A 25,457-nucleotide genomic window follows, 5' to 3' on the forward strand; every position below is an offset into this window, starting at 1 on the left:
GGCTGAAGGTTCAATACCTCAAGGTGAGGCTGAAGGTATTCATTCAAACACACATTGGCGTCCACCAACCAGCACAGAGAGAGAGATGGCTTCAGCAGACGGGACAGGCCCGTCGGAGCCAAAACCATTATTATTCATTCGTTATTAAAACTGGGTCTTCTACAGAAGCATCCATTATCAAAATGGGTACTATATGCAGATACATCCAATACAAACATTACAATAAACGGATTGAATCACACCCAGAAACTCAGAACACCACCTACAAGAAATACAAATACAACAACCAGATAAAGAACATACTGTGTTCTTCTTGTATTGTCTGTGTTCAACACAGACAATAAAAACTAAAACAAAAGCCAGACAATGACATATCCGTGACACCTCTATGATCCGCATAAAACGCAGAACCACCCCCGTCAAAGCAAACCCCTCGCATCAACATTCCACCAGACCTCACGCATATCCTCAATCAGGGAAGGAGGATTTAAATGGCAGACAAGTGGAGAGAATGGACCCCAGTGAAAACCATTATGCAACCGATGAGCACGTGCTGCGAGGCCTGGTCCTCTCTAATCCCTGTTTGGTGATCTATCGCCCGCTTCCTGCTGAGACCGACCCTATCGCTGTTTACATTCCTCCCATCTGCTGTTTTCTATTATTTATTTCATGTTTATTTTATCTGACAATGCTCCGGCCTTCTATCCCCCCCCCCCCCCCCCCCCCCCCCCCTCCGATTCCTTTCTCACAAACACAGCCGAGTTCTCCCCCAAAAGGGCAGCGTCCCGACCACAGATACAGTCAACATGTGTTTCTTACTTTGTAAGGAAATGGTGGGTTGGGGTGGGATTTGTGCAAATGAGGTTTTTCTCATGACAGTGATGTCTTCATGGATAGAAGAGGGGAGGGAGACACAGAGAGAGAGAGAGATAGAGAGAGAGAGATAGAGAGAGAGAGAGAGAGAGAGAGAGAGAGAGAGAGAGAGAGAGAGAGAGAGAGTAAGAATGTAAGAGAGAGAGAGAGAGACAGACAGACAGACAGACAGACAGACAGACAGACAGACAGAATGTACAGACTCGTACATTAATTCACTAATTCGTATTGTGCTTTGTGAGGTCACAGCTAGTGACCTTGACCAGTGATCTTTGACACCCTACTTCTCAGTTCGTCCAGTTAGCTGATAAACTGGTTCTTGGCACCATTTCAGTTCTAGTGGGATCTAGCCTCGGTCCCAGTCTATGTACTCATCTGGGAACAGAAAAGCCTGGTCACAACCTAAGGCAGAGACGCTAAACAGATTTGTAAAGTGTCAACGTCAATTCCTTGAACGGTACGTCCACCCAAATCGCGCAACTTCCGCCCAAACAAAATGATAGCGTCTACAGCGTAGGTCTTGCCCAGGGATCTACCGTATGTACATAGAATTCACTGTTTCAGTGAATTTGAAAAAGCAAAGTGGAGCTTATTGTAGTGTAATTCCTCTTCAACCCCTGATGGAGGGCTAGCACGTTGATCAAGCACCGTCTTATCTGGTGTATAAATTCCCCAGAATGCACTCCGGCCCAGCACTATATCACTCTCCTACGAACACAGAGAGTAGGAGGCAGAGCGGAGCAAAGATTAGCCGAAACCAGACCAAAACAAACGGAAATCAAAGACAGATGCTTCTGTTGAGAAAGCACAACATTACGTTTGTACACAGAGCACCCAGGACAATGGCACGGGCGCGCGTGGGTGGGTGGGGGGGGGGGGGGGGGGGCATCGGGGTACAAGGTGACATGGGGGCAAGGGAACGGATGTGAAGAGGATTTAACCACTTCGGCTCACACATGCCCCTTCGTGACCTTTATGAGCTTGTAGATCGGCTATTTATGAGACATATGGGAAATGTTTTTGGTGATGTAATGCAATTCCAATGGTCTTTAGCCCTAAACAATAATGGTGGATTTGGATTTGGCCACGCCGGAAATTACTGAAAAGAAATCATTGAATTTTGTTTTTAATTCATGACAATTTTTGCTTTTTGGAAATGTTTTTGGGAAATGTTTAAAATTATAATAATTAAAAAAAAATGTAGGAACCAAAAAGTATAGGGACCCCCCAAAAAATGTTCCACTGCCCACAAATTGGTCCCGACCCTGTGTTTGGGAACCAGTGCTGTAGTAAATTGTGAGCGGCCCTCAACACGGGGATTTTACTGCGTAAGAGTTGCACTGAGGCAGTGTCTCTAGACAGGGGACCGTCCGGGAGGACGCGGTGCCTCTGTCCTCCAACCACCCTGAGGGCCAATTAGCAGCTAGCAGCGTCTGGTAGCTGCGAGCGCGTCCATGGGGAGGACACAGGATGCGGCGAGGTGCTGAGAAAATGTCAGCCACACTCACTGGGCCCTTCACAGGGTCTAAACAGGGCCGACAAGTTCTCGTGAGAATCATGCACTTCCTGAGAGGGCGGGTGAGAGAGAGGACGAGAGGTAGAGAGACACAGAGAGAGAGAGAGAGAGAGAGAGAGAGAGAGAGAGAGAGGGATTCATGGTTTCACATGCTAATTTATCTGAGTTGCAATGTGACACGTCTTCGTTCACACTTTAATGTATTCCTTTATTATTTTAATTCATTTTAATTGTACATACCTTTCGTAGTTTTGATTACTCTATTTCTCACTTGCCTTGGCAATGTAATCGCATGTTTTCCCATGCCAGTAAAGCACATTTGAATTTAACTGAAATTCAATTCCGGGACGGACGGAGAGAGAGAGAGGAAAGAAAAATAAGTAATGAGAGAGTATAATTAAAAAAGAAAGAGAGAGACACGTTATCTCCCAGCCCTCCAGGCCAACGCGTGGCGCCAGTGCCAGAGAAATCTGCGTTAAAAGCTTACAAGGCGGGTCACTTCCGCCCGCCCGGAAGTGATAGCTTACAAGTCGGGTCACTTCTGCCCGCCCCGGAAGTGATAGCCGTCCATATTTGAGAGGTCCTCATTCTAGGCTATGCATCGACGCGCGATGGATTCACTTTCTTAGCGTGATCAAAGTTTATAATGTCTCAAAGATCGTAGTTTGTCTCATTTTGAGGAGAAAAAGGACTATTAAGCGTGGACGCGCGGCCGTGTGCACGTCGGATCGGGATGTAGGTGTTTCTACCATGTGAGTAAAAGCAAAAAAATATATATACGTTTTAAAAAATATATATTTTGAATTACTGGATTAAATGAGAAAGACGGATTTTTACGCTCTGGCACAGGCGGGGTGTGGAGATTAAAACGGAATCCCGTGTTCTTGGCATACTTTGTCTTAAATTACTCAAAATGTGTGCCGTGGCAACCTAGGGTGCCGTGTGACACAACCTCTATACTTTGTGAAACGGACCTCAGTTTGTACTGTACTTTTCTTTTACTGATATCTTTCAGCCTACACCAAGTCTCTTCACCAAAAAATAGCCGATCTACAAGCTCACAACGCGTCACGTTCCAGAATAGGGATGCCGGGGTTTAGTGGTTAAACGGCAAGTATAAAAGTGAATTTCAATCTGTCCAAATGGAAACAGATATTCTCTGAAGTTGTCCTCGTGATTTACTAACTGTACTTTAGGGGGAAAAGATTGACATATTTGACATAAATGTAAGCTGCTGTAAGGTAACAATGTAATCAAGGGTGCTGTGCATTAAAATGTTATTTACAGCAGTGGTTTTCAAACTTTTTCATGTCAAGGCCCCGGCCCCGCAAATTGACACTTATTACTAGCACACGGACGCCCATTTGAAAAAGATATGCCAGGGACCCGCACAAGAGAAGATTTGCAGTGATTGTCAACCATTTTAATTTCAAGGACCCCCAAGTTTGGCATGCATTAAGCTACGGACCCCCATTTAATGGCATTGCTATCTCTGGGACCCCAATTTATATTGTAAAAATCAATGTTTATTTTACAAATGTACACTCTCAAGAGTTACAGATCCATGGGTCCATTTGGTTTGCTAACTATCCATCATAGCTGGGAGTGGAGACCCCCTGGAACTCCCTCAAGGACCCCTGGGGGTCCCCGGACCCCACTTTGAGAACCACTGATTTACAGGGGTGGCCTGAGACAAACATGTTTGAGAAGCACTGAACTAGAGAGGGAGCTTAGGGTGAGAAATGAAGAGCTATCTCTACGAGCCAACTAGGTCATCTGCAGGGTGACTCACAGACATACAGTATGAATGTAGGTACAGTTACAGTCCCTGAGAATGTTATGAATGAGGAAACGTCCGATCTGTATCAGGTATACAGTAAGGGGATTCACAGCGTTCTGGCAGTGACATTTTGACTGACTGTTTCTTTTATTTGCGGAGGTGAACATTAATTGCCTTGTTATTGTGTTGCGTGCCTGAACATTCGTGGTGTGCGTCATATTGATTGAACATTGTTTGACATCTCTGAGTGACGTTCTGGATCTGTACATTGACTGTGGGTAAACGTATGAACATTTATTGTATTTGGGGTTTTCGGGTTCACCATTTGAATTTAATACACTGCTGGTAACCAAAGTACTGTGTGTGTGTGCGACGTGCGTGCGTGCGTGCGTGCGTGCGTGCGTTTTCTATGGTCTAGTGTGCTTATGGTTTGTTGCAGGGGTCGATATAATTACTAGTCAATCCAGTCCAGGTTGTTGGTATCATTGTTAGCCCTATGTAACCCTTTACGTCAGACTGGGATTCTGAGTGGCATTTGACCCAACAAACCGCTTCAACATTCAACTGTAACTGTACAAACACTCAATAATGTACACACACACAATCCCATGTGTACTACTGTATACAGACACATTAATGTACACCCACACACACAATCCCATGTGTACTACTGTATACAGACACACATTATGTACACCCACACACACAATCACATGTGTACTGTATATACAAACAGTGGTGTGGACATGAAACATCTGGAGTTACAGTTCAATAAATAAAGAGTGGCAGAGTATAAATGGACCTCGTCTCCTACGTGTTGGAGAGGGAGTTTGTGTGTGCGCGCATGCTCGCGTGTGTTGTGCGCGTGTGTGTTGTGCGCGTGTCTGTGTCGCGCGTGTGTGTCGTGTGAATGAACCTCTGAAGATTACAAAGGTTAAGTACAGTTCACTCACAATGTGAGAAGATTACAGTGTAATGAACCCAAGATGGGGGTTTGTGTGTGTGTGTGTGTGTGTGTGTGTGTGTGTGTGTGTGTGTGTGTGTGTGTGTGTGTGTGTGTGTGTGTGTGTTTTCATGCATGCGTGCGTACGTACGTGCGTGTGTTTACAGCAGAGGACAGTGGTACGTGCCCCATTTGTATCCCCATACATCTCTCTCTCCATCCGCTGACTGACTCTCTCTCCCTCCCTCCCTCCCTCCCTCTCTCCCTCTCTCTCTCTCCCCCGTATGACCCAGTGAACTTTGACCCTGACCTTCACAGCCACGTCTTCCAGCTCGGTGGGTCTGATCTGTCGCCTGGTTGGCTGCTCGTAGCTGTCCATCTGATACCGCATAGGCTGCTTCCTGTTGATGGCCTTGGTCTGAGAGAGGGAGAGAGAGAGAGAGTGAGAGAGAGAGAGAGAGAGGGAGAGAGAGAGGGGGGGGGGAAGGAGCGATGGAGAAATAGAGAGATTTCAATGAGTGATGAACTTGATGCTCCACCATCAGCCTCAGTCCCTTTGGTGTGTTTGTGTGTGCGTGCATGCGTGCGTGTGTGCGTGCGTGCCTTCGAAGCTCTGGGGAAGTGACCCACAAGATGGGTTTCAACTCCTATAAATCCCCCCACGTCTTCCTGTTCCATGTATCCATCGAGGTCTCCCTTTGTCGCTGGGCCATGACTAGTACCAGGCTCTGTATAGTAGTCCCATGGGTTTGACATGTTTGTTGATTCCACAGGGGAAATTCAGTCATGTTGAGTACTCGGTTGTAATAGCCTCGAAAAATCTAACCTGGGGCCTTCTTTTTGCTAGGTGGCTTCCGTGGCCATAAGGTGGCATGGTGTCATACTAATTTACTGTTGTTCTTAACGGCCACGCTACACCAGGCTTTTCTCCCGCGCGTGCGTTTAATTTAGGTCCAGTCCTATTTTAAAAAACGCACGCGCGGGCCGCGCAGAGAAAAGCGCAGAGAAAAGCCTGGTGTAGCTTGGCCGTCAGTGGTTTCCAGGGGGTCCCCAGCAAAATAAGGAACCATTTTAACTCTATTTTATACTTACTCGAAAATCGACTAGCCCTCGACCCTATGAGGGTCAAAATGCCCTCCCCCCTACCAGGGGGAGAAAATAACACAAATCTTTTCTAATGGGAATCACTGGCACAGAATCTTTTAGGTTGGGGGTCTGCAACCTAACACATATACAATATATGTGTGGGTCCTTCACATGGACATGTTTGAGAACCATTGCTGCACTGTATAATGGCGAAAAGAAATATGAACTAAATCTGTCCAAAATGTCACTCGTCACAGAATTGTAAGCCTATACTTCCCTGTACGCTGATGTATGGGCCATTCTACGATTGATTGACTCTAATTATAATGTGTCTCTGCTCCTTGAGTTATCCAACAGAAATAAACACCAGCGAGAACAGCTGAAAAAGTTGGCTCACACAACCATCTCTCTCTCTTTCTCACTAACTTCATACAGTAGTGTGTGTGTGTGTGTGTGTGTGTGTGTGTGTGTGTGTGTGTGTGTGTGTGTGTGTGTGTGTGTGTGTGTGTGTGTGTGTGTGTGCGTGCGTGCGTGCGTGCGCGTGTGTCTCAGGGGACAGAGGGTCAGCAGTGCTCAGTGGAACATGAACCCACATTCATGTCACACTAATTAGAAACAGCCACTATTCTAATAATAATCAGCATAATAACTACAAATGGTTATAAAAACTAAGCCTGTTTATACTTTGTCGTATGACACCGTCACGCAAAAGTAGCAAATATAGATGATCTACAAGCTCATACATTTGCTATTTTAGGCTACGGTTAGAGTTCGAGCTGACTGATATGCCCATATATGGAGATAACTACACTGGACCCAGGTTCTATCTTTCCCTATTACCTGAAAAGTAAAGGTTTCCACCTGACAGTGACTAATTCCTCTGCTGTCAGTGTCCTCTGGAATAATAAATTAGATTTAGTTTGCGCCCCTTTATTATTCTGCACGGAAAACAGCCGATCTACAAGCTCACAACGTGTCGCAGCTGCGACGCGTTTTGTGATCTTGTTTAGATTGACTGTTTAATGCCGGTGGCTACACGGTGCTAATCCAGCTGGGACATGTGTTGTGCTGCTCTGAATGTGCTGCTCTGTGATATATGTTACTGTATGTCACCCTCTAAATTCACACAGCTAGGTGCAATGCACACCCTTCTTTCTTTAACATCCTTTTGAGTTAATGGCAGGCAGACTGGTGACACTGGTGAAGGCAGTATGTCTGTCCGTCCGTCCGTCCGTCCGTCCGTCCGTCCGTCCGTCCGTCCGTCCGTCCGTCTGTTACCAGCTAATCTCCGGCACCGTTAACCCGGTCGATGCCAAATTTTGCACACACACTCCCTAGATACAAAGGATGAACCTCTGCCCCAAATTTTCCAGAATGGCCTGTTATAGCGCCACCAGGAGGCCGACTTTTGAAAAACACATTTTTTTATATATTACTCCTCCAGATTCTGTCCAAAAATCCCGCAAATCGTTACACACTATCTCTATAGTCATGTGTTCAAGCCGGATCTGTTCATCCAAATGGCTTTCAAAGTTTGCAGGATTGGCCCGTTTTGAACAAAAAGCCTCAAATCATGAACACAGCGTGCAATTCACATGAAATCTTTCACAGACTTTCCTACTAGGCTGAGGAATATATCCCACCCTTTTAACATTGGCCTGTGTTCGCGCCACCAACAGGTGGATTTTTGCAAAACACATTTTTGGAACAAAATGCCTCAAATCATGAACGCAGTGTGCAATTTACGTGCAATCTTTCACAGACTTTCCTACTAGGCTGAGGAATATATCCCACCCTTTTCACATTGGCCTGTTATAGCACCACCAACAGGTGGATCTTTGCAAACACACATTTTTGGAACAAAATGCCTCAAATCATCCAATTGCCATCCAAGGCGTAAGAAGAAATGGCACCCTTTTCACATTGGCCTATTATAGCGCCACCAGGCCACAACCTGACCTGCCCTGGTGGAGACCTGTGCCCCGAGGGACACTTTATCTAGTTGGTGATGTAACGGTCAATAAATCCCACCCCCTCTCCTCCCTGCCCCTCCCCTCCCCTATGCTTCAGCTGCTGTGTGTGTGTGTGTGTGTGGGGGGGGGGGGGGGGGCAGAGCAGAGGCGATGATTGACAGGCAAAGTGTTTTCCATTGCATCTGAAGAAGCTTTAGAACCAGAGAGAAAAACACCTGGCATGGCATACTGGAGTGGACTTTTTTGTGAAAACCTTCAAAGACTTCAAATGTTGTTCAAATGTTGTTAAAAAATAATGACATTTTACCTTTAAAAAGATTGTATTACTAATTTCCCATTATTCTTTTCAAAAGTAATACCTGGCAGGCCGGCCCGTCTAATTAGCATGGATTTATGAGGTCTGGTGTGGTTGATAATCAATGGATTTGTGAGTCATTGAGGAGCTGGTGTGATTGAGACTCACTGTTCCAGGAAGTTTTTTGTACGTATCCAGTGAGCTGCACATGTCTCCATTTCTCCTGCTGTCATCTCCGATCTCATCACTCTGAAGAAACTCACCCAGCTTCTGAACACTGTAGACACACGCACGCACGCACGCACGCACGCACGCACGCACGCACGCACGCACGCACGCACGCACGCACGCACGCACGCACGCACGCGCACACAAATCAAATGCACACAGATACAAACAGATTAGTTATTGAGCACTGTGTTAACTGCGTGACTGTGTTAACTGAAAAACAAATACGTCATCATCAGTAATAGTTCACAATCCGTCTCACGGTCTATCTGTGTCTTTGTCTCTCTCCTCCAACCACACACATTCCATTCCATTCCACCTCATCTCAATATCCACTGTGCATTGCCCTGTTAGCCCGTCTGTCTGTTTAAATATGATCTCTCATTTTCCCTGTTCCTTCACTACGTTCTAAAGTATTACAGCAGGAAACTGTCACACATCACATCGCAATGTGCAGTGAGCTTGTACTGTAGATCGCTTGTTTTCACATTTCTTTAATAAAGCTTAAGTGGTCAATTCATGTTGCATTTTTCGTTGCATGTTTGGGTTCCGGGGAGACACCAAATGTTTGGGGTCTTGAGCTCAGATAATATCCAGCTTTCTTTTATTTTATTGCCTGCTCCTTTGGACATTTTTATGACTTGTCCCTCTTGTACACGACTAAGCTTTATTGTCAAGCTTCCATCCATTATTCAGGCCAAGTGACAAAAGGAGAATATTCTGCCAAAATATGTGAACACTGCTCTACAAGCTGTGACGTCATCAACGATGGCAACGACGGCAACGAGATGTATGTGTCGAGGGTAAAAAGGAGAGGACCAAGAACATAACTTCTCCCTGAACAGCGGCTCCATTATTGTCAAGCCCCTTCTTCCACCTCCGCAACGTTGCCCGCCTTCGTCCCACACTGTCTCACACTGTCCCACACTGTCTCACACTGTCTCACACTGTCCCACACTGTCTCTCACTGTCTCACACTGTCTCACACTGTCCCACACTGTCTCACACTGTCCCACACTGTCTCACACTGTCTCACACTGTCCCACACTGTCCCACACTGTCTCTCACTGTCTCTCACTGTCTCTCACTGTCTCACACTGTCTCACACTGTCTCACACTGTCCCACACTGTCTCACACTGTCTCACACTGTCCCACACTGTCTCACACTGTCTCTCACTGTCTCTCACTGTCTCTCACTGTCTCACACTGTCTCTCACTGTCTCACACTGTCCCACACTGTCTCACACTGTCTCACACTGTCTCTCACTGTCTCACACCTCTTCTGAGACTTACAGACACTCATTCATGCCTTCTTCACATCCAGACTCCATCACTGCAATAGCCGACTGCCCAACTCCTTATGACGCGCGCACACACACACACACACACACACACACACACACACACACACACACACACACACACACACACACACACACACACACACACACACACACACACACACACACACACACACACACACACACACACACACACACACACACACACACACACACACACACACACACAGACCTGATGAGGGCCTTGACAGCGAAGCGGACCACGGTGGACAGCAGGAACAGCGGGGTGACCAGGATGTGGAACAGAGCCAGAGCAGCGAAGGCCTCGGACGGACTGGGAACTTTTCCATTGATGAAGTTATGGATCACAAACGTCTGCATAACAAATAAAAAAATGCATGTTGTCGTCTCGATAGTTTCACGAAATGATCGCGTTTACAGTAAATTCAAGTGGGCCACAGCCTCTTGGAAGGCCCGTTAACTCAATGAGTGTGTTTAAAATGGCATACCGCGAGCACAGCAGCGATGGGGATGGCAGCGTTCATGAAAACTGCAGGGACACAAGACAGAGAGAGGTTAAACACCTAGGGAGAGAGAGAGAGAGAGAGAGACAGAGACAGAGAGAGAGAGAGAGAGAGAGAGAGAGAGAGAGAGAGAGAGAGAGAGAAAGAGAGAGAAAGAAAGAAAGAAAGAAAGAAAGAAAGAAGAACAATAACCACAGACAGACAGACAGACAGACAGACAGACAGACAGACAGACAGACAGACAGACAGACAGACAGACAGACAGACAGACAGACAGACAGACAGACAGACAGACAGACAGACAGACAGACAGACAGACAGACAGACAGACAGGTCAGTAACTGGACATGGAGGTGTAGAGGGCGAAGGTCTTCAGACAGGTGAGCTCCTTCTCGCGGGTGTCCTCCACGCTGTCACAGAAGATGTTCTCCCAGGCGTACAGCTTCAGCAGCTTGATGCCCTTCAGGATCTCCGTGGTCTTCTTCAGGCGCTCCGTGGAGTGGTCCTTTTAAACGTACACAAGACCCACAAGAGGGTGACATTCTGTCCACCTGCTCATCGGCCTCACACATAATTGTCCTGCAGTGGCCATTTTGCCCTCACGTTACAATCAGGATTGTGTTCAGCGCCTATCATAGACTTAAAAATCACACCCGTGTGAACTGAGTGGTGTAAGGTCTTATATAGACTGATCAGCTGTGGTCTGACGTAATGTCTGACGTAATGAAATCACACCCGTGTGAACTGGGTGACCATAACAACCGTGCTCATTTTTTGGTACGAACAGACATACAGACAGACACGTAAACTAACAAAGCCAGTTGTAGGAGTGGTTTACACCACTCAAAAAGGTAGACGCCTCCTCCGGCTCTGGGCCATGTGTATCGTATCATATGGTGGCTGCCATTTTTGTAATAATAATAATAATACAACTTTATTTGATTTCTGCCACCGGGATCACAGCGTTGGATCATAGTGGTTCGCCGATCTGAGCCGATCTGCTTATCTACAGTATGCAGGAATTTATCCTGAGGAAGAATTGCTGACTCGAAATGTGTTGCCTAATAGACAGCATGTTGTAAAGCCTTTTTTCATGTCCATGTGCCTAGGTAAGCGCTGTAAGGGAAGCGTACCTGAAGGCATTAAAATTCCTTTCTGCATTCTTCAGTGGTCTTCCTCCTTGTCTAACCTACTTAGAGTGCATTTTACAACATATATATATATACAATATATATGTTGTATATACACAACTGTATATCTTCCACTGGGTTTCATGTAGCATAGCTATTAGCCTAAAGACAATTTCCAGCAGTATTGGTTCGTTTGATCTACTTTCAAAATGTAGTAGCAAGTCGTTTTCCCTCCCGTTTAATACCTGGTTAGCTTGGCCCAAATCTACTCATTACATTTACCCAGACCCAGCAGCGGAAAGAGGGAGACGACAGCTGAACAGCAAATGCATAACATGTACATTATCATTCTACTGACCAGTGAGCTCTTCTGTGTGTTTGCCAGCTTGGTGGCGATGAGGTATTGGACCGGTGCCAACAGAACTATGACAGACGCTCCGATTAACGCGCTCCATCCCAGTTTATTGTACAGTAAGATCACTCCCATCACGATCTGAACAGGAAGAGGAAGCAGTTTATTCACAATCTAAATATGAAGAGGAAATCGCTTATCGTATATACAGTAAGATCACTTCAAATCTTTAACACCCCGGGCAGTTTTTTTTAAGGTGATTGGTTAAATATTTACATCATTTGATACTCTAATGTCAAACTGGGGTGGTTAAATGTAGGAAAAGAAAATAGGATTTTCACTCAAGTCGTGACCCGTAGAAACTGGACCGTGACCCACAAATTGGTCCCAACCCACTGTTTGGGAAACAGTAACACTGTTCTGTGAGGTGCTAAACATAATAAGAAAACACGCATGCACGCGTGTGCGCACTCGCGCACACACACACACACACACACACACACACACACACACACACACACACACACACACACACACACACACACACACACACACACACACACACACACACACACACACACACACACACACACACACACACACACACACACACTCACCTGCACTGGCATGGCCCAGAGGTTGGGACACAGGAAGAGGAACCACATGAGCTGGTTGGTTTCTATGGCGACCAGGTTGTTGATCTGACCCAGGGTCATCTCCCCCATGGACATGTTGGAGGTGGACAGACGCAGGATCTTGTTGTAAATCATCGCCTGGTTTGCACGCACGCGCACACGCACGCGCACACACACACACACACACACACACACACACACACACACACACACACACACACACACACACACACACACACACACACACACACACACACACACACACACAAACACAAACATAAACAATATTAATACAGCTAATAATAAACTAGGGGTGCAAAAGTTAATGATAATAATAATAATAATACCTTTTCACAACAATATATTTTAATAAAATCTACAAGCTCCACCGTATATTTATGATGTGACATATTGTGAGCGGGTTTCGAAAAAATAATGGGCCTTAATATGATTGAAATGGTTGAAAACCACTGGTCTAAACCCATCAGCCAGATTCAGCCTCAGAGTGAAACTATTGCACATACTGCATATAACGTTCATCATGCCTTAGGGCTAAAAGAGTGAACTTTGACCTCTCTATAATTAGACATCCCATTTGTACCTTGAGGACAATGCTACACATCTTGATTGTCATAAAAAGGTTGATTTGACACATTACAGCCTCAAGAAAGATCTGTCCAGAGTAGCGTGTCAGCGTAGATCAACGCCTCACAGTCCTTTCGTCAATTACACGAAGCCTTGAATACATTCCGCATCCCCGAAACAATAATCCAACATTCGAACCCTACATACTTTGTAAAACGGAGTCCCGCAGGGATATATACTTGGGTCCGTCCTATCCGTTGTTCTACACTAAATATCTTCGGCGAAAATAGCAGATCTACAAGCTGACAACACGTTGTCAGCTTGTAGATCTGCTATTTTGGCCGAATGTTTGCCCCGGAATAGGGACGCTCGGGTCTGTGTGGTCAATTAAAAACTACATTTCCCATGTAGCCCCTTCTCTCACCAGCAGGGCTCCCCGCAGGTTGATGCCAGTCTCTATGGTGACGTAGTAGGACGCCTGTAGGAAGGTCCTCTGTAGGACCAGAGCCAGGAAGAGAAGGACGGCCAACACCGACGAATTCTCCAACAGCTCCGAGGACGACATGAAGTACACACCAAGAAAGGACGTCGTCTGTAAACACGCGCACGCACACACAAACACACACACACACACACACACACACACACACACACACACACACACACACACACACACACACACACACACACACACACACACACACACACACACACACACACACACACACACACACACACACACACACACCAATTTGTATGGGTCACAACTCGAGTAATAATTGCACTCTCTTTTCCTACAACAAAATAAAAAGTATTTCAAAAGATTTTCCCCTCACAATTAAATGCACCACGAAGGGGCGCATTTTGAGCTTGTAGATCTGCTATTTTTACTAGTTTGGGTCCCAGGCAAACAAGTAATATCACTTTTGGACTAAAAGGTTTGGGAACCACTGCTTTAGATGCAGCAAAATGCTCTTTACCGACGATAGTGCAAGAAGTGACATAACGTGACAGAGAGTGGACGTTTCCATCCTCAGACCATCATCAACACAGAACCTCAGTTTTCATCTTTCAGTGTGCGAGCCTTTTTGTTGTTTATGGTAAATAAGTGGGTGGATTCTATTTTTTTAATGTTTTGTAGTATACTGTGAGAAGAGGGGATAGAGGTAGAGTGAGAGCAAAGGGAAAGAGACTATCACAGCTCACTTTGCTAGTTTGTCGTGAATGGGATCGAGTGAATGACGTTTAAAAATGTTGGCTCAGAGGTATGCACTACACACACTTACTGGTATGTACACACAACCCTTTAAAGAGAGGGTAAATCTCTGCTAATGGCTAGTGTAAATTAGCCAATTTGTCTGCATCAATGCAGGCATATACGGACATCACCAAACATTGTACCCAGTACGCATTGCAGCCAGTACAAACACACACACATTGCAGCCAGTACAAACACACACACATTGCATGTCACAGTATAGTACAAAAAAGAACGGTCTGATGTTTTGCAGACCTGCCCTGTGTTAACCTAGTGTGTGTGTGTGTGTGTGTGCGTGCGTGCGTGCGTGCGTGCGTGCGTGCGTGCGTGCGTGCGTGTGTAAGAGAGAGAGAAGGTGTGAGGTGAGTGGTGAATTTTCCACGTCAGTGAGAAACACACATGCTGCTCTGCCTCTGCTTTCTCTCTCATTACCCAGCAGACCTGTAGACATGCTGCCATGGAAGACACAACAACATCATAGCTTCATAGGAAAAACCGGACCACTGTCAACGACACAGCCTAATACACTGAATGAAGACACAACAGCGTAGCTTCATACTAGGAGAAGCCATATCATTGTCAACCACACAACCTAACAGACTGAATGAAGGGTTGCTGTTGTCATTCTGCAGGCATCTCTCTCTCTCTCTCTCTCGCTCTCTCTCTCTCTCTCTCTCCCTTTCTGAGCTAGCACTGTGGAAAGGACAACTCATCTATCATACCAACTCTTAACAGTGTCTTTCCCCCAAATAGACTGCATTAATGGCTTCTGTTAGTCACCCCCCCCCCCCCCTCTCTCTCTCTCTCTCTCTCTCTCTCTCATATCATGTTTTTTTTACAGACCCAGCATGGCCTTATAAGAACAGATAATCTCTGGGATAATCCGAGTCGTTTCCTCTGCCAAATGGACTACCATGGTCTGTCTGTTCCCTGTCTGTGTGTGTACAGTACACACTGTCATGGACTATATAAAAATGATGTGCGCCCCCTCGCCATTTTCTACTGCCCCCTCAGACATTTCATCCTGGAGCCGAGCCTGCTTAACCACTTAACTGTCGTTTTAGAGAACTGGACTTACAACTGACCACTTTTTCCATCTACACCAAAAAGTAAGCTTGTGTAGATCGTCTATTCTTGGCTAATGTTCCCCCCAGAATATGGAGGATGCTGGGGTTCAAGTGGTTGATAGCAGCTGGGCTGAATTATAACCATCAATTAGTCGGAACGAGTTGAAACTGGTTCCATTTACAGTACACCCTGTCTCTGGTCTGGAGTTGGGAGGTTCGGGAGGACGTGTGAAGACCTCTAGTCTGAAGTGATCTCGTCTCAGGGATTTAATGCCGGTGATATGGGTCACACGCACGCACACACGTTACATCATGAGTGGGGATCAACCCTCATTGCCTTGATAATGATGGAAGTGAGTCATCCATTGGCGAGCTGAGCCACGTACCTAGCTACAATCTAATTGGTCAGACACCGCCTGTGTGCACGCACTGTTGTGTGCAGCGGGCGTGCGTGCGCTAGTGTGTGACTCACGGAGTGAGGTCACACTTTCTGTCACTGATGCAATGAAACGTACTTTGCATGTGCTCGCTTTTGCGTGCACACGCACAGTCATGCTAGTGTATGAGCGATTATGAGATTAGATTTCCACCTGAAAGCCTAAAAGTGATACGAACACAACAACACACAACCACAGTACCTCTTGTGGTTTGACGGTGGTGTTGTTGCTGCCCAGGTGTTCCACGATGCTGGAGATGCAGAGCGGCCCGGCGAAGCCCAGCAGGTCAGCCAGGTATCGGAACGTGCTGCTGAGGAGGATGGGCCGTCCGAACGCCCGGTACATGGAGCGCCAGATGGACGGAGACGCGTCCGGATCCTCCGGTGTCTATGCACGGGTCAAAGGGGACCATGTGGAAATTACATGTCACGGTTAGTGTGGCAGAAAAGAATTGCGATTAGCGATATTATCGCGATTAACGATATTATATACATAAAACTTAAAATGCCCCTTTTTTAACCACTGACTTAAACCCCCAGCATCCCTATACTGAGGAGAACGTTCGCCAAAAATAGCCGATCGACTCGATCTGCTATTTGTGGCGAAGTGATTTGTGTAGAATGAGATGAGAGTGTAGCAAATGCATTCTTTACCAAGTTTTTAGGGGTCACAAGTAAATATCCACCTTTTTTCGTTTCCTACTTTAAAAAAATATACTGTGTAGGCCAATATATATTATTTCGAACGATTATAAATAGTTTAAACGAACGATATTTTGAACGATTATAAATAGTTTAAACGGGGCACGGTGGCACAGTTGGTAGTGCTGTCGCCTCACAGCTAGAAGGTCCTGGGTTCGATTCCCGCTTGGGGCGCTGTGGGTGCTGGCGGCGTGTTTCCTCCTCCGCGTCATCAGTGCCCATACCTGAGGCGGGGTTGGCGAAAGGGCCTTACTGTGTGGAGTTTGCATGTGCTCCCCGTGTCCCCTGATGGAGGGGAAAGGAACTGGTTGGAATAACGTGTTCCTTCCACGCGCTACGTCCAACCAGGGAAACTCCCCCTGTCAGGTGTAAAGGAGCAACTTGGACACTCAGGCATGAAGGAAGCATGAGTTCAAGTCCGTTGCTCTCCCCATGTCCCCCATATACAGTATGGCGACTAGGTTGGCGGAGGGTGTGTAGAGCCCAGGATCACATTAGATAATTGACACAGGGGTGAAAAATGGGTTACAAAATCGTGGGATAAAAATGATAAAGAAATAATAATAAATAGTTTAAACAAAAGAATCACAACTTTTCATTAATGAAAAATACCATGAAATTGTTTCTACGGTAAACTTCTAAAAAAAATCTTTGTGTTTTGCCAATTGTTTCATGGCCCACAGGTTGAGAACTGGAGTAGGACGCCCTGCCGAGGTCATGAGGTGAGATGGTAAAGTAAAACGTCATGGCGGTGAGTGGCGACCGGGCGTACCCTCTGGTCTTCGTAGGCGTCTTTCAGTCGCAGGTAGTTGGTCAGGGATCTCATGGCGATGGGCAGCTTGCCGATCTTCTTCAACTCGATGGGTCTCTTATGAGCTCCGATGATCAGGGGGTTCATCCACCAATACGTGGCCTGGGATGAAGAGGAGAGAGAGATCAGAGGCCTCATGCACAGTAGAGCAGTGGTTCCCAAGCTATCTCATGTCAAGGACCCCCAAATTGACACTAATTAGCCCGCGGACCCCCATTTGAAAAGATATGCCAGGGACCCCCATATAAGAGAAGATCTTTACGGCTCTAGCAGTGATTCTCAACCCGTTTGACATGTGACATGTGACTGTGGCTCAAGAGGTAGAGCAGGTTGTCCAATGATCCATGGGTCGGCGGTTCGAATCCCGGCTCCTCCTGTCTACATGTCGAAGTGTCCTTGGGCAAGACACTGAACCCCAAATTGCTCCCGATGTGCTGGTTGGTACCTTGCATGGCTTCCGCCGCAATCGGTGTATGAATGTGTGTGTGAATGGGTGAATGTAATGCACAATCTATGTAAAGCGCCTTGGATAAAGGCGCTATATAAATGCACCATTTACCATTTACCATTTACATGCATATTAGTTTCAGACCACCATTTAATGGCATTTCTATCTCTGGGACCCCAATTTATATTGTAAAATCAATGTTAATTTAACTCTGAGAGTGTTAATTTAACTCTGAGAGTGTACACTGTCCATTTGTACACTCTCAGAGTTCCATTTGTACACTCTCAGAGTTCCATTTGTACACTCTCAGAGTTCCATTTGTACACTCTCAGAGTTCCATTTGTACACTCTCAGAGTTACAGACCCATAAGGGTCCATTTGGTTCCAAACTATCATTTAGCCGGGGACCCCCTGGAACTCCCCCAAGGACCCCTGGGGGTCCCCGGACCCCACTTTGGGAACCACTGCAGTAGAGTCCAGGGCCGGACCATATGGGCACGATCAAAGATCACTGTTTGACCAAATACCTCCACATCGATTTTGTGACAATATTTTATTTGGTCAATCGACGAGTTTTTGTACACTATGTGTCGTTGTGAGCCTGTAGAAGTGTAGACTGTTGTCTATTTACATATTTCAACATGTTTGATAGTATAAATTGTGTGATTAAAACCAGATCAAGACAATATCAACTATTACCATTTCCAAAATGCCAGATGATATCTAGTCTCATATCACGAAATTGTTATATTGCGGGAGGTACTGGGAGCTGATGGTGTGGCGCTCCACCTCAGCAACCCATCCCTCAGGGGTCTAACGCATTCTAGCGAGGATAGACTCCCATGTTATCGGCTGATACTGACAATAAGCCTCTTCAACCTACTTACTTACTTATTGCAATAGTAGAAAATTGACCCAATACTGAAAGTAAATCTGAAAAGTCCATTAGAGAGATATGGCAATTTTCTGCGAGAAATATACCATAGACACCAGATTTCCGCGGTAGGAAAGCCTGTTTTAGCCTGTATTCACTACTTAGTGCTCTGATCTGATCTCAGAGCTCACCTACTGAACCTGATAATATTCACACACACACACACATACATGGATAACCGGACCTGGTGCGGGAGGTTGAGTGCTACAGGTTAAACCTGGTGGGGCTGACCTCCACACACAGTAAAGGATTACGGAACCAAACTCCTGGACAAGGGGTACACTTTGTTCTTTTCTGGAGTGAACAAAGTGAACTGACCACAGTCTAGCACGTACTGTACATTAGGGCATTAAGCAACTAGTCGACTAGTTTACTAGTCGACTAGTAAATCCACTAGTCGACCTTGTTGGTACTAGTTGACTAGTTGATAAGAAAAAAAAAGAAAAAAAAAAGATCAGGTAGATTATAGTTATAGTCACAATGTACACAGTTTTTCAATGTACACATATATATATATATATATATATATATATATATATATATATTTTTTTTTTTTTACATAATAGGTAGTTAAACAACTAGTCGACTAGTCGCCTAGTAAACTAGGCAACTAGTCAACTAGTAAAAATGACTAGAAGTGAATGCCCTACTGTACATGTACCTTGGATAGCAGGTTGACAAATGGCTGCAGGAAGCGAACGCCCAGATCTTGCAGATCCTCGGGTGGTTTCACCTTCTGAGGGTTGGCGAAGAACACGTATTTCTACACCGAGACAAAAGGGAAAAGAGAAAAAACGGGAGTCAAACATAGATTGGTATCGTCTCAATTCTGGGTAAATTGGCAAACATTCTGTTAAAATAGCCAATCTAAAAGCTCACAACAATGCGTTGGGACTGTGAGATTGCAGATTGGCTATTTTCGGCGAGGAGATTTGGTTCATAGGGAAATAAGGAGAGGGCCCTGTCAATTAAACAGGCTACAACAGTACATGGGGTTTAAGTGGTTAAAATAATATATACAAGTAAATACAAACACTTGTATTAAACAGCACCATAGTGTGCTTTGCCACAACCAGTAGATAGAAGCTAATTGAGGTGCATTTCCATTCTGTTTAGGATTATGGGACCTTAATTTATGCATCTGCTACCACACACAAATATAGTAATTCAGTTTCCGGAGTTCGGACAGACATATTTTGGTTACGTAACAACGGAAATGTTCGCTCTAATCCCCGGAACATATGCTAACTGTGATGGCATGGTGCTCTAGCCATTCTCTAATTAAGTTTACAAACTTGGAATTCAAAACGGATAAGTATAGTGAAAAGTACAGTGAGTCAATCAAAATGACATTAATAAACAGAGATGTATCCAGTATTACTTTCTAAAGTATTACTTTTTCTAAATCAAATGCTGCTTTAGGTCAGTGGTTCCCAAGCGTTTTAGCTCAAGACCCCAAAAAATAAATTAGGTTTGCCCGGGACCCAAACTAGTGAAAATAGCAGATCTACAAGCGCTGCGTCGTGAGCTTGTATTTCGGCTATTTTCACTACTTCTTAAACATTTGTTTTCTTATTTATGGAATTTCTTTGATTTGTCTTTGATTTCTTCATGAAATCACTGAAAAGATCATTGCATTTTATTTTTAATTTATGGACTTTTTTGGGAAAGTTATTTTTTATGTTTTTGAAATAATAATAATTAAAAACAAAATGTAGGCAACCAAAAAACAAAGGGTCCCGACACACTGCTTGGGAACCAGTGCTTTAGGTGGAACTGGCCCGACCTTTGATCCAGGAAGTGAAAGCAGGTAAAGCCGTGAGTGACTCACCCTGACGCGGATGACGTTGAGCTCCACGGCCATCAGCAGTCCGTACAGGAGCACCAGCAGGGAGGTGATGCAGAAGCGCAGGTGTTTGGGCCTCACGCCCATCTCCGCAAACTTCCACAGTTTGATGGACTTTGTGATGAAGGCCAACACCCAGTAGATGAACAAGGCTGGAGGGTATACATTTTGTGACACGTTTTCATTTGTCAATCTATAAATCGGCTGGCGTAGACGTTCCGGGCACTTATGCTGCCAATCCAGCCTGACGGCGTGCCGCGGGTTCGATCCCTTCCATACGACCTCTCTCCCCATTTCCTGTCAGACTACTGTAGTGTACACTATCAAATAAAGGCAGAAAAAGGCCCTAAAAATATCTTTGAAAAATATATATAATAATAGCAGATCTGCAATCTAGAGCTAGTAGATCGGGTATTTGTTGTACAAAGAAGTACAGAATATAGGGGTCAAGTATGTTATGTTTTTCTTTTCTTTCTTTTTTTTTGTTTACAAATCAAACCTTGAAAACAATATCCTATAATATCAAGTGTCTTTTCTTCGCCTTGGCGAAATGCAGTGAAATGCAATGCAATTGCAGTCGCATGCACAGGGCATTTAGGATTTATACACTTGGGTGCTTTTTACTATACTGGAGGTTCCAGTTGCGTGACAAATCAAATCAGTTCAGCTGGACAGAACATCTGCTTCCATATTTTGGCAAATCTGTATCCAGGAAAGATCATGGTTAATGTGACGCTGCCTCTGGTAAAGAAGGCACTGCAACAGTATGTCGCCTTAATGTCTGGCTGTTAATGTCAACAGCCAAATGACACAGCCATCCCATAAAACAGAAGGATATGAACAGTCCTGCACTTAAACCCTGTATACTTAGTCAAACGGACCTGAACTGCAATTGAACTTGAACTTTGAAGCTTCTTTTCTTTAAATTTGTATACACCAAATCTCTTCACCGAAAATAGCCGATCTACAAGCTTACAGTGCATTGCAGTATGAAATGCCTGAACATCCAATTTCTGAGCAGTTTCTATGTAGCTACCATCAGACTGTTGAACAAGGCATGAACAACGTGTTTTTAACCATGTGGAATATCCTACAGTAATATTTTTTCATGCCACACAAACTGGTCTTTGAAACAGGACTTTAAGGAACATTGTACCACTACCTGCCGTTACTTTTTTTTACAATAACATGTACACACCTTCATGTGATGCGATTGATTGATTGATTGATTGATTGATTGATTGATTGAATACTTATTAGTCAAACATTTTAAAGAGCATGGGGGAACAGTAAAACACAAAGTATAACAAAACAAGTCCTGGGGACTTGTTTCCACAAATGCTATGAATATCACATTCACATGCGATGTGCACACCCTATCTGTAGCTAGGTGTGTTGTATATCTGTATTTGTTCTATTTAACCTGTTTTCTATCTCTTTCCCTTTGCTCTCACTCTGATGATGGAGCGTGCACGAAAACAATAACGTCACCCACTGCCCTGCATCTCTAAACCTGTGATGTGATAAATATACAACTGATTGTGCAAACGTGGCCTTCCTGCAGAGACACTGAGTAACAACCTACCCAGCAGTAATGGTGGTATACCGCTGACGTGATAATTAAACACCGGGGGGGACTGCCCATAGATCCGAGCATGCGCTAAGGTTGTCGAACATGCACTGCTGGTTGGCGAACATGCGCTAAGATTGTCAAACATGCGCTGCTAGTTGGCGAACATGCGCTAAGATTGTCAAACATGCGCTGCTGGTTGGCGAACATGTGCTGCTTCCATGCTTGCGCTGCTGGATGGCGAACATGCGCTGCTCCCGTGCTTATGTTTAGGTTAGGGTTAGAGATTTCGGAACAATGGGCGGTCAGAATAATGACATGGCACAGGTCCCGTTTGTTCGCCCTGTGAGGTGTACCGTTTTGTATTCTGTTTTAAGTTCAAGTAAAGTCATCATAAACTGTCCTCCTGAGTTTCCTACCCAGCTCTCAACTGTTTTACTTAACTAAAATAACCAATACTGCAATTTAGAAATACTCCAATACAAGTAAAAGTCCGGAAATGTAATTAAAAGTACAAAAGTATTGGCCGCTGACGTGACGATTAATGACCTACCCAGCAGTAGTTTGGGGAAGTTGGAGGTCTCTATGTTGTGGTAGTACACCACTGACGTGACGATTAATGACCTACCCAGCAGTAGTTTGGGGAAGTTGGAGGTCTCTATGTTGTGGTAGTACACCACTGACGTGACGATTAATGACCTACCCAGCAGTAGTTTGGGGAAGTTGGAGGTCTCTATGTTGTGGTAGTACACCACTGACGTGACGATTAATGACCTACCCAGCAGTAGTTTGGGGAAGTTAGAGGTCTCTATGTTGTGGTAGTACACCACTGACGTGACGATTAATGACCTACCCAGCAGTAGTTTGGGGAAGTTAGAGGTCTCTATGTTGTGGTAGTACACCACTGACGTGACGATTAATGACCTACCCAGCAGTAGTTTGGGGAAGTTAGAGGTCTCTATGTTGTGGTAGTACACCACTGACGTGACGATTAATGACCTACCCAGCAGTAGTTTGGGGAAGTTGGAGGTCTCTATGTTGTGGTAGTACACCACTGACGTGACGATTAATGACCTACCCAGCAGTAGTTTGGGGAAGTTGGAGGTCTCTATGTTGTGGTAGTACACCACTGACGTGACGATTAATGACCTACCCAGCAGTAGTTTGGGGAAGTTGGAGGTCTCTATGTTGTGGTAGTACACCACTGACGTGACGATTAATGACCTACCCAGCAGTAGTTTGGGGAAGTTGGAGGTCTCTATGTTGTGGTAGTACACCACTGACGTGACGATTAATGACCTACCCAGCAGTAGTTTGGGGAAGTTGGAGGTCTCTATGTTGTGGTAGTACACCACTGACGTGATGGCTGCTATGAAGCCCATAAACGCTGGCATGAAGAGGTGCAGGTGGTCTGTCAACATCATTCTGGAAAGAGAGAGTGAGACATGAGAGAGAAATATTAACTTGGATAAATCATATTCCATCTAGAAAGACTTCCATACGATGATAAGAGTATTTGTTTTTTGTACAATGCGGATCTCCTTGCTTCTTGTTGCAGCAGACACAGCGTAAAAACAAAGCACAAACAAAAAGCTGGTGAAAATATTATCAGGTTTGCGGCGCCATCATTTATATATATGCTCGCGCAGATATGACCGCCTTAAACCTCCCACGGTGTCAACCCATTAACGTTGTGTTATTTTGCATTTTGCAAGTCTTCAAGCTCATCGCCTACTTGTTGGAGACGATGCCCTCGGCGATCTCGCAGACGTGGACGAACAGCAGCGAGAAGGTGAGGATCCACCGCAGGTTGTGGCCGGGGAAATGGAGCCATGTGTTATGATGGATCTGTACCTTAGAGCTCTGACTGCCCCAACCTGAGAGAGAGAGAGAGAGAGAGAGAGAGAGAGAGAGGGAGAGAATGAGATCATTTTGTTTCGTTTTTGTCGCATTCCTGAGCCAATAATTTGATGAACGGCGGAGTCTCCTGTAGGAAACTTGCGGAGTCTCGAGACATTAGCATCTTTCTGCCACAGAAATGTGACGAAAACTAAAAGATATTCATGAATTCAAGGCTTCGTGGGGTGTAGCCTCGGGGACCGCATAGGCCTTTTGTTTTCAAAAGAAAAAGAAAAAAAACCTGGCCAAACGAGCCAGGAAATCTGGTCTAGGAGTGGGAGTGAGCCTTGTATTTCGCTAACCAATAGGGATTTAATCTCCTCCTCCTGAAAAATAGCCCCAGTATAGGACACCAGACAAGCAGATGTCAGTGCCCAGTAGCCACAGGACAGCCAAGGAAGGTAGCGCCTCTTCTGTACCCATTTCAATTGGGATGAGAGTCGGGGCAGCAGAACTGCATAGTCCAACATGGGTGGAATACAGCCAGTGTAGATGGTCAATAGGGCATCAGCGATTCAGCATCAGTAGAATAAAGCAACATGGTAACACCTTAAGCCCTGTTTGATACACACAAAAAAGCTAATATACAAGATTGCTGGTAAAGCTGGCCTCAGATGTTAGATACTGTGTAGATGAACGGTGTGTGTGTACTGTGCGTGCGTGGTTGCGTGCGCGGTTGCGTGCGTGCATGCGTGCGTGCGTGCGTGCGTGCGTGCGTGCGTGCGTGCGTGCGCGGGCGCAGGGCGGGAATCAAATCAGTTCACATGGTGTGGTGGTGGGAACATGGCTTCCCTTGGCTGCAGATAGAAAAATGGTTGGCACACGCTTGGTACTGTCTGCATTGGTATCAGTGTTTGTGTGTGTGTGTGTGTGTGTGTGTGCATGCGTGTGTGTGTGTGCATGCGTGAGCGTGCGTGCGTGCGTGCGTGCGTGCGTGCGTGCGTGCGTGCGTGCGTGCGTGCGTGCGTGCGTGCGTGCGTGCGTGCGTGCGTGAGTGAGTGAGTGAGTGAGTGAGTGAGTGAGTGAGTGAGTGAGTGAGTGCGTGTGTGTGTGTGTGTGTTATGATAGAGGGAGATGGACTTTTGTGAATACCCCGGGTAACTTCAACTCGGAAAACATGGTAAACACCCGTCATTTTTTTCTGGTGATTGATACTGCCCTCCTAATACGTGAGGTGCCCGTGTTTTAACTTCTTTCAATTACTTTTATATAATTATATATATCCATATTTTATGGATTCTCATTTTCTCCTTCTCATTTTCCG

General features: G+C 45.4%; 1 protein-coding gene across 4 annotated transcripts in view; it reads right to left on the minus strand.

Moving 5' to 3' along the window:
* abcc9 (ATP-binding cassette, sub-family C (CFTR/MRP), member 9) overlaps positions 1-25,457 on the minus strand; it is an 86,121-nt gene that overhangs the window by 50,663 nt on the left and 10,001 nt on the right. For 3 of the 4 annotated variants that reach the window (XM_079494881.1, XM_079494879.1, XM_079494880.1), the window contains exons 3-16: positions 24,030-24,171; positions 23,598-23,719; positions 20,710-20,876; positions 19,540-19,641; positions 17,458-17,598; positions 16,186-16,371; positions 13,647-13,814; positions 12,620-12,775; positions 12,009-12,143; positions 10,863-11,025; positions 10,506-10,546; positions 10,229-10,371; positions 8,635-8,743; positions 5,423-5,530 (exon numbers count right to left, since the gene is read on the minus strand). In XM_079494881.1, coding sequence (XP_079351007.1) covers positions 5,423-5,530; positions 8,635-8,743; positions 10,229-10,371; positions 10,506-10,546; positions 10,863-11,025; positions 12,009-12,143; positions 12,620-12,775; positions 13,647-13,814; positions 16,186-16,371; positions 17,458-17,598; positions 19,540-19,641; positions 20,710-20,876; positions 23,598-23,719; positions 24,030-24,171 — 1,883 coding nt within the window. Of the gene's footprint in view, positions 1-5,422; positions 5,531-8,634; positions 8,744-10,228; positions 10,372-10,505; positions 10,547-10,862; positions 11,026-12,008; positions 12,144-12,619; positions 12,776-13,646; positions 13,815-16,185; positions 16,372-17,457; positions 17,599-19,539; positions 19,642-20,709; positions 20,877-22,847; positions 22,891-23,597; positions 23,720-24,029; positions 24,172-25,457 lie in introns of those variants that run through there. The other variant, XM_079494882.1, reaches the window with a different exon arrangement.

Source organism: Electrona antarctica (assembly GCF_951216825.1).
Source record: "Electrona antarctica genome assembly, chromosome: 23".
NCBI classification, from domain to species: Eukaryota; Metazoa; Chordata; class Actinopteri; order Myctophiformes; family Myctophidae; genus Electrona; species Electrona antarctica.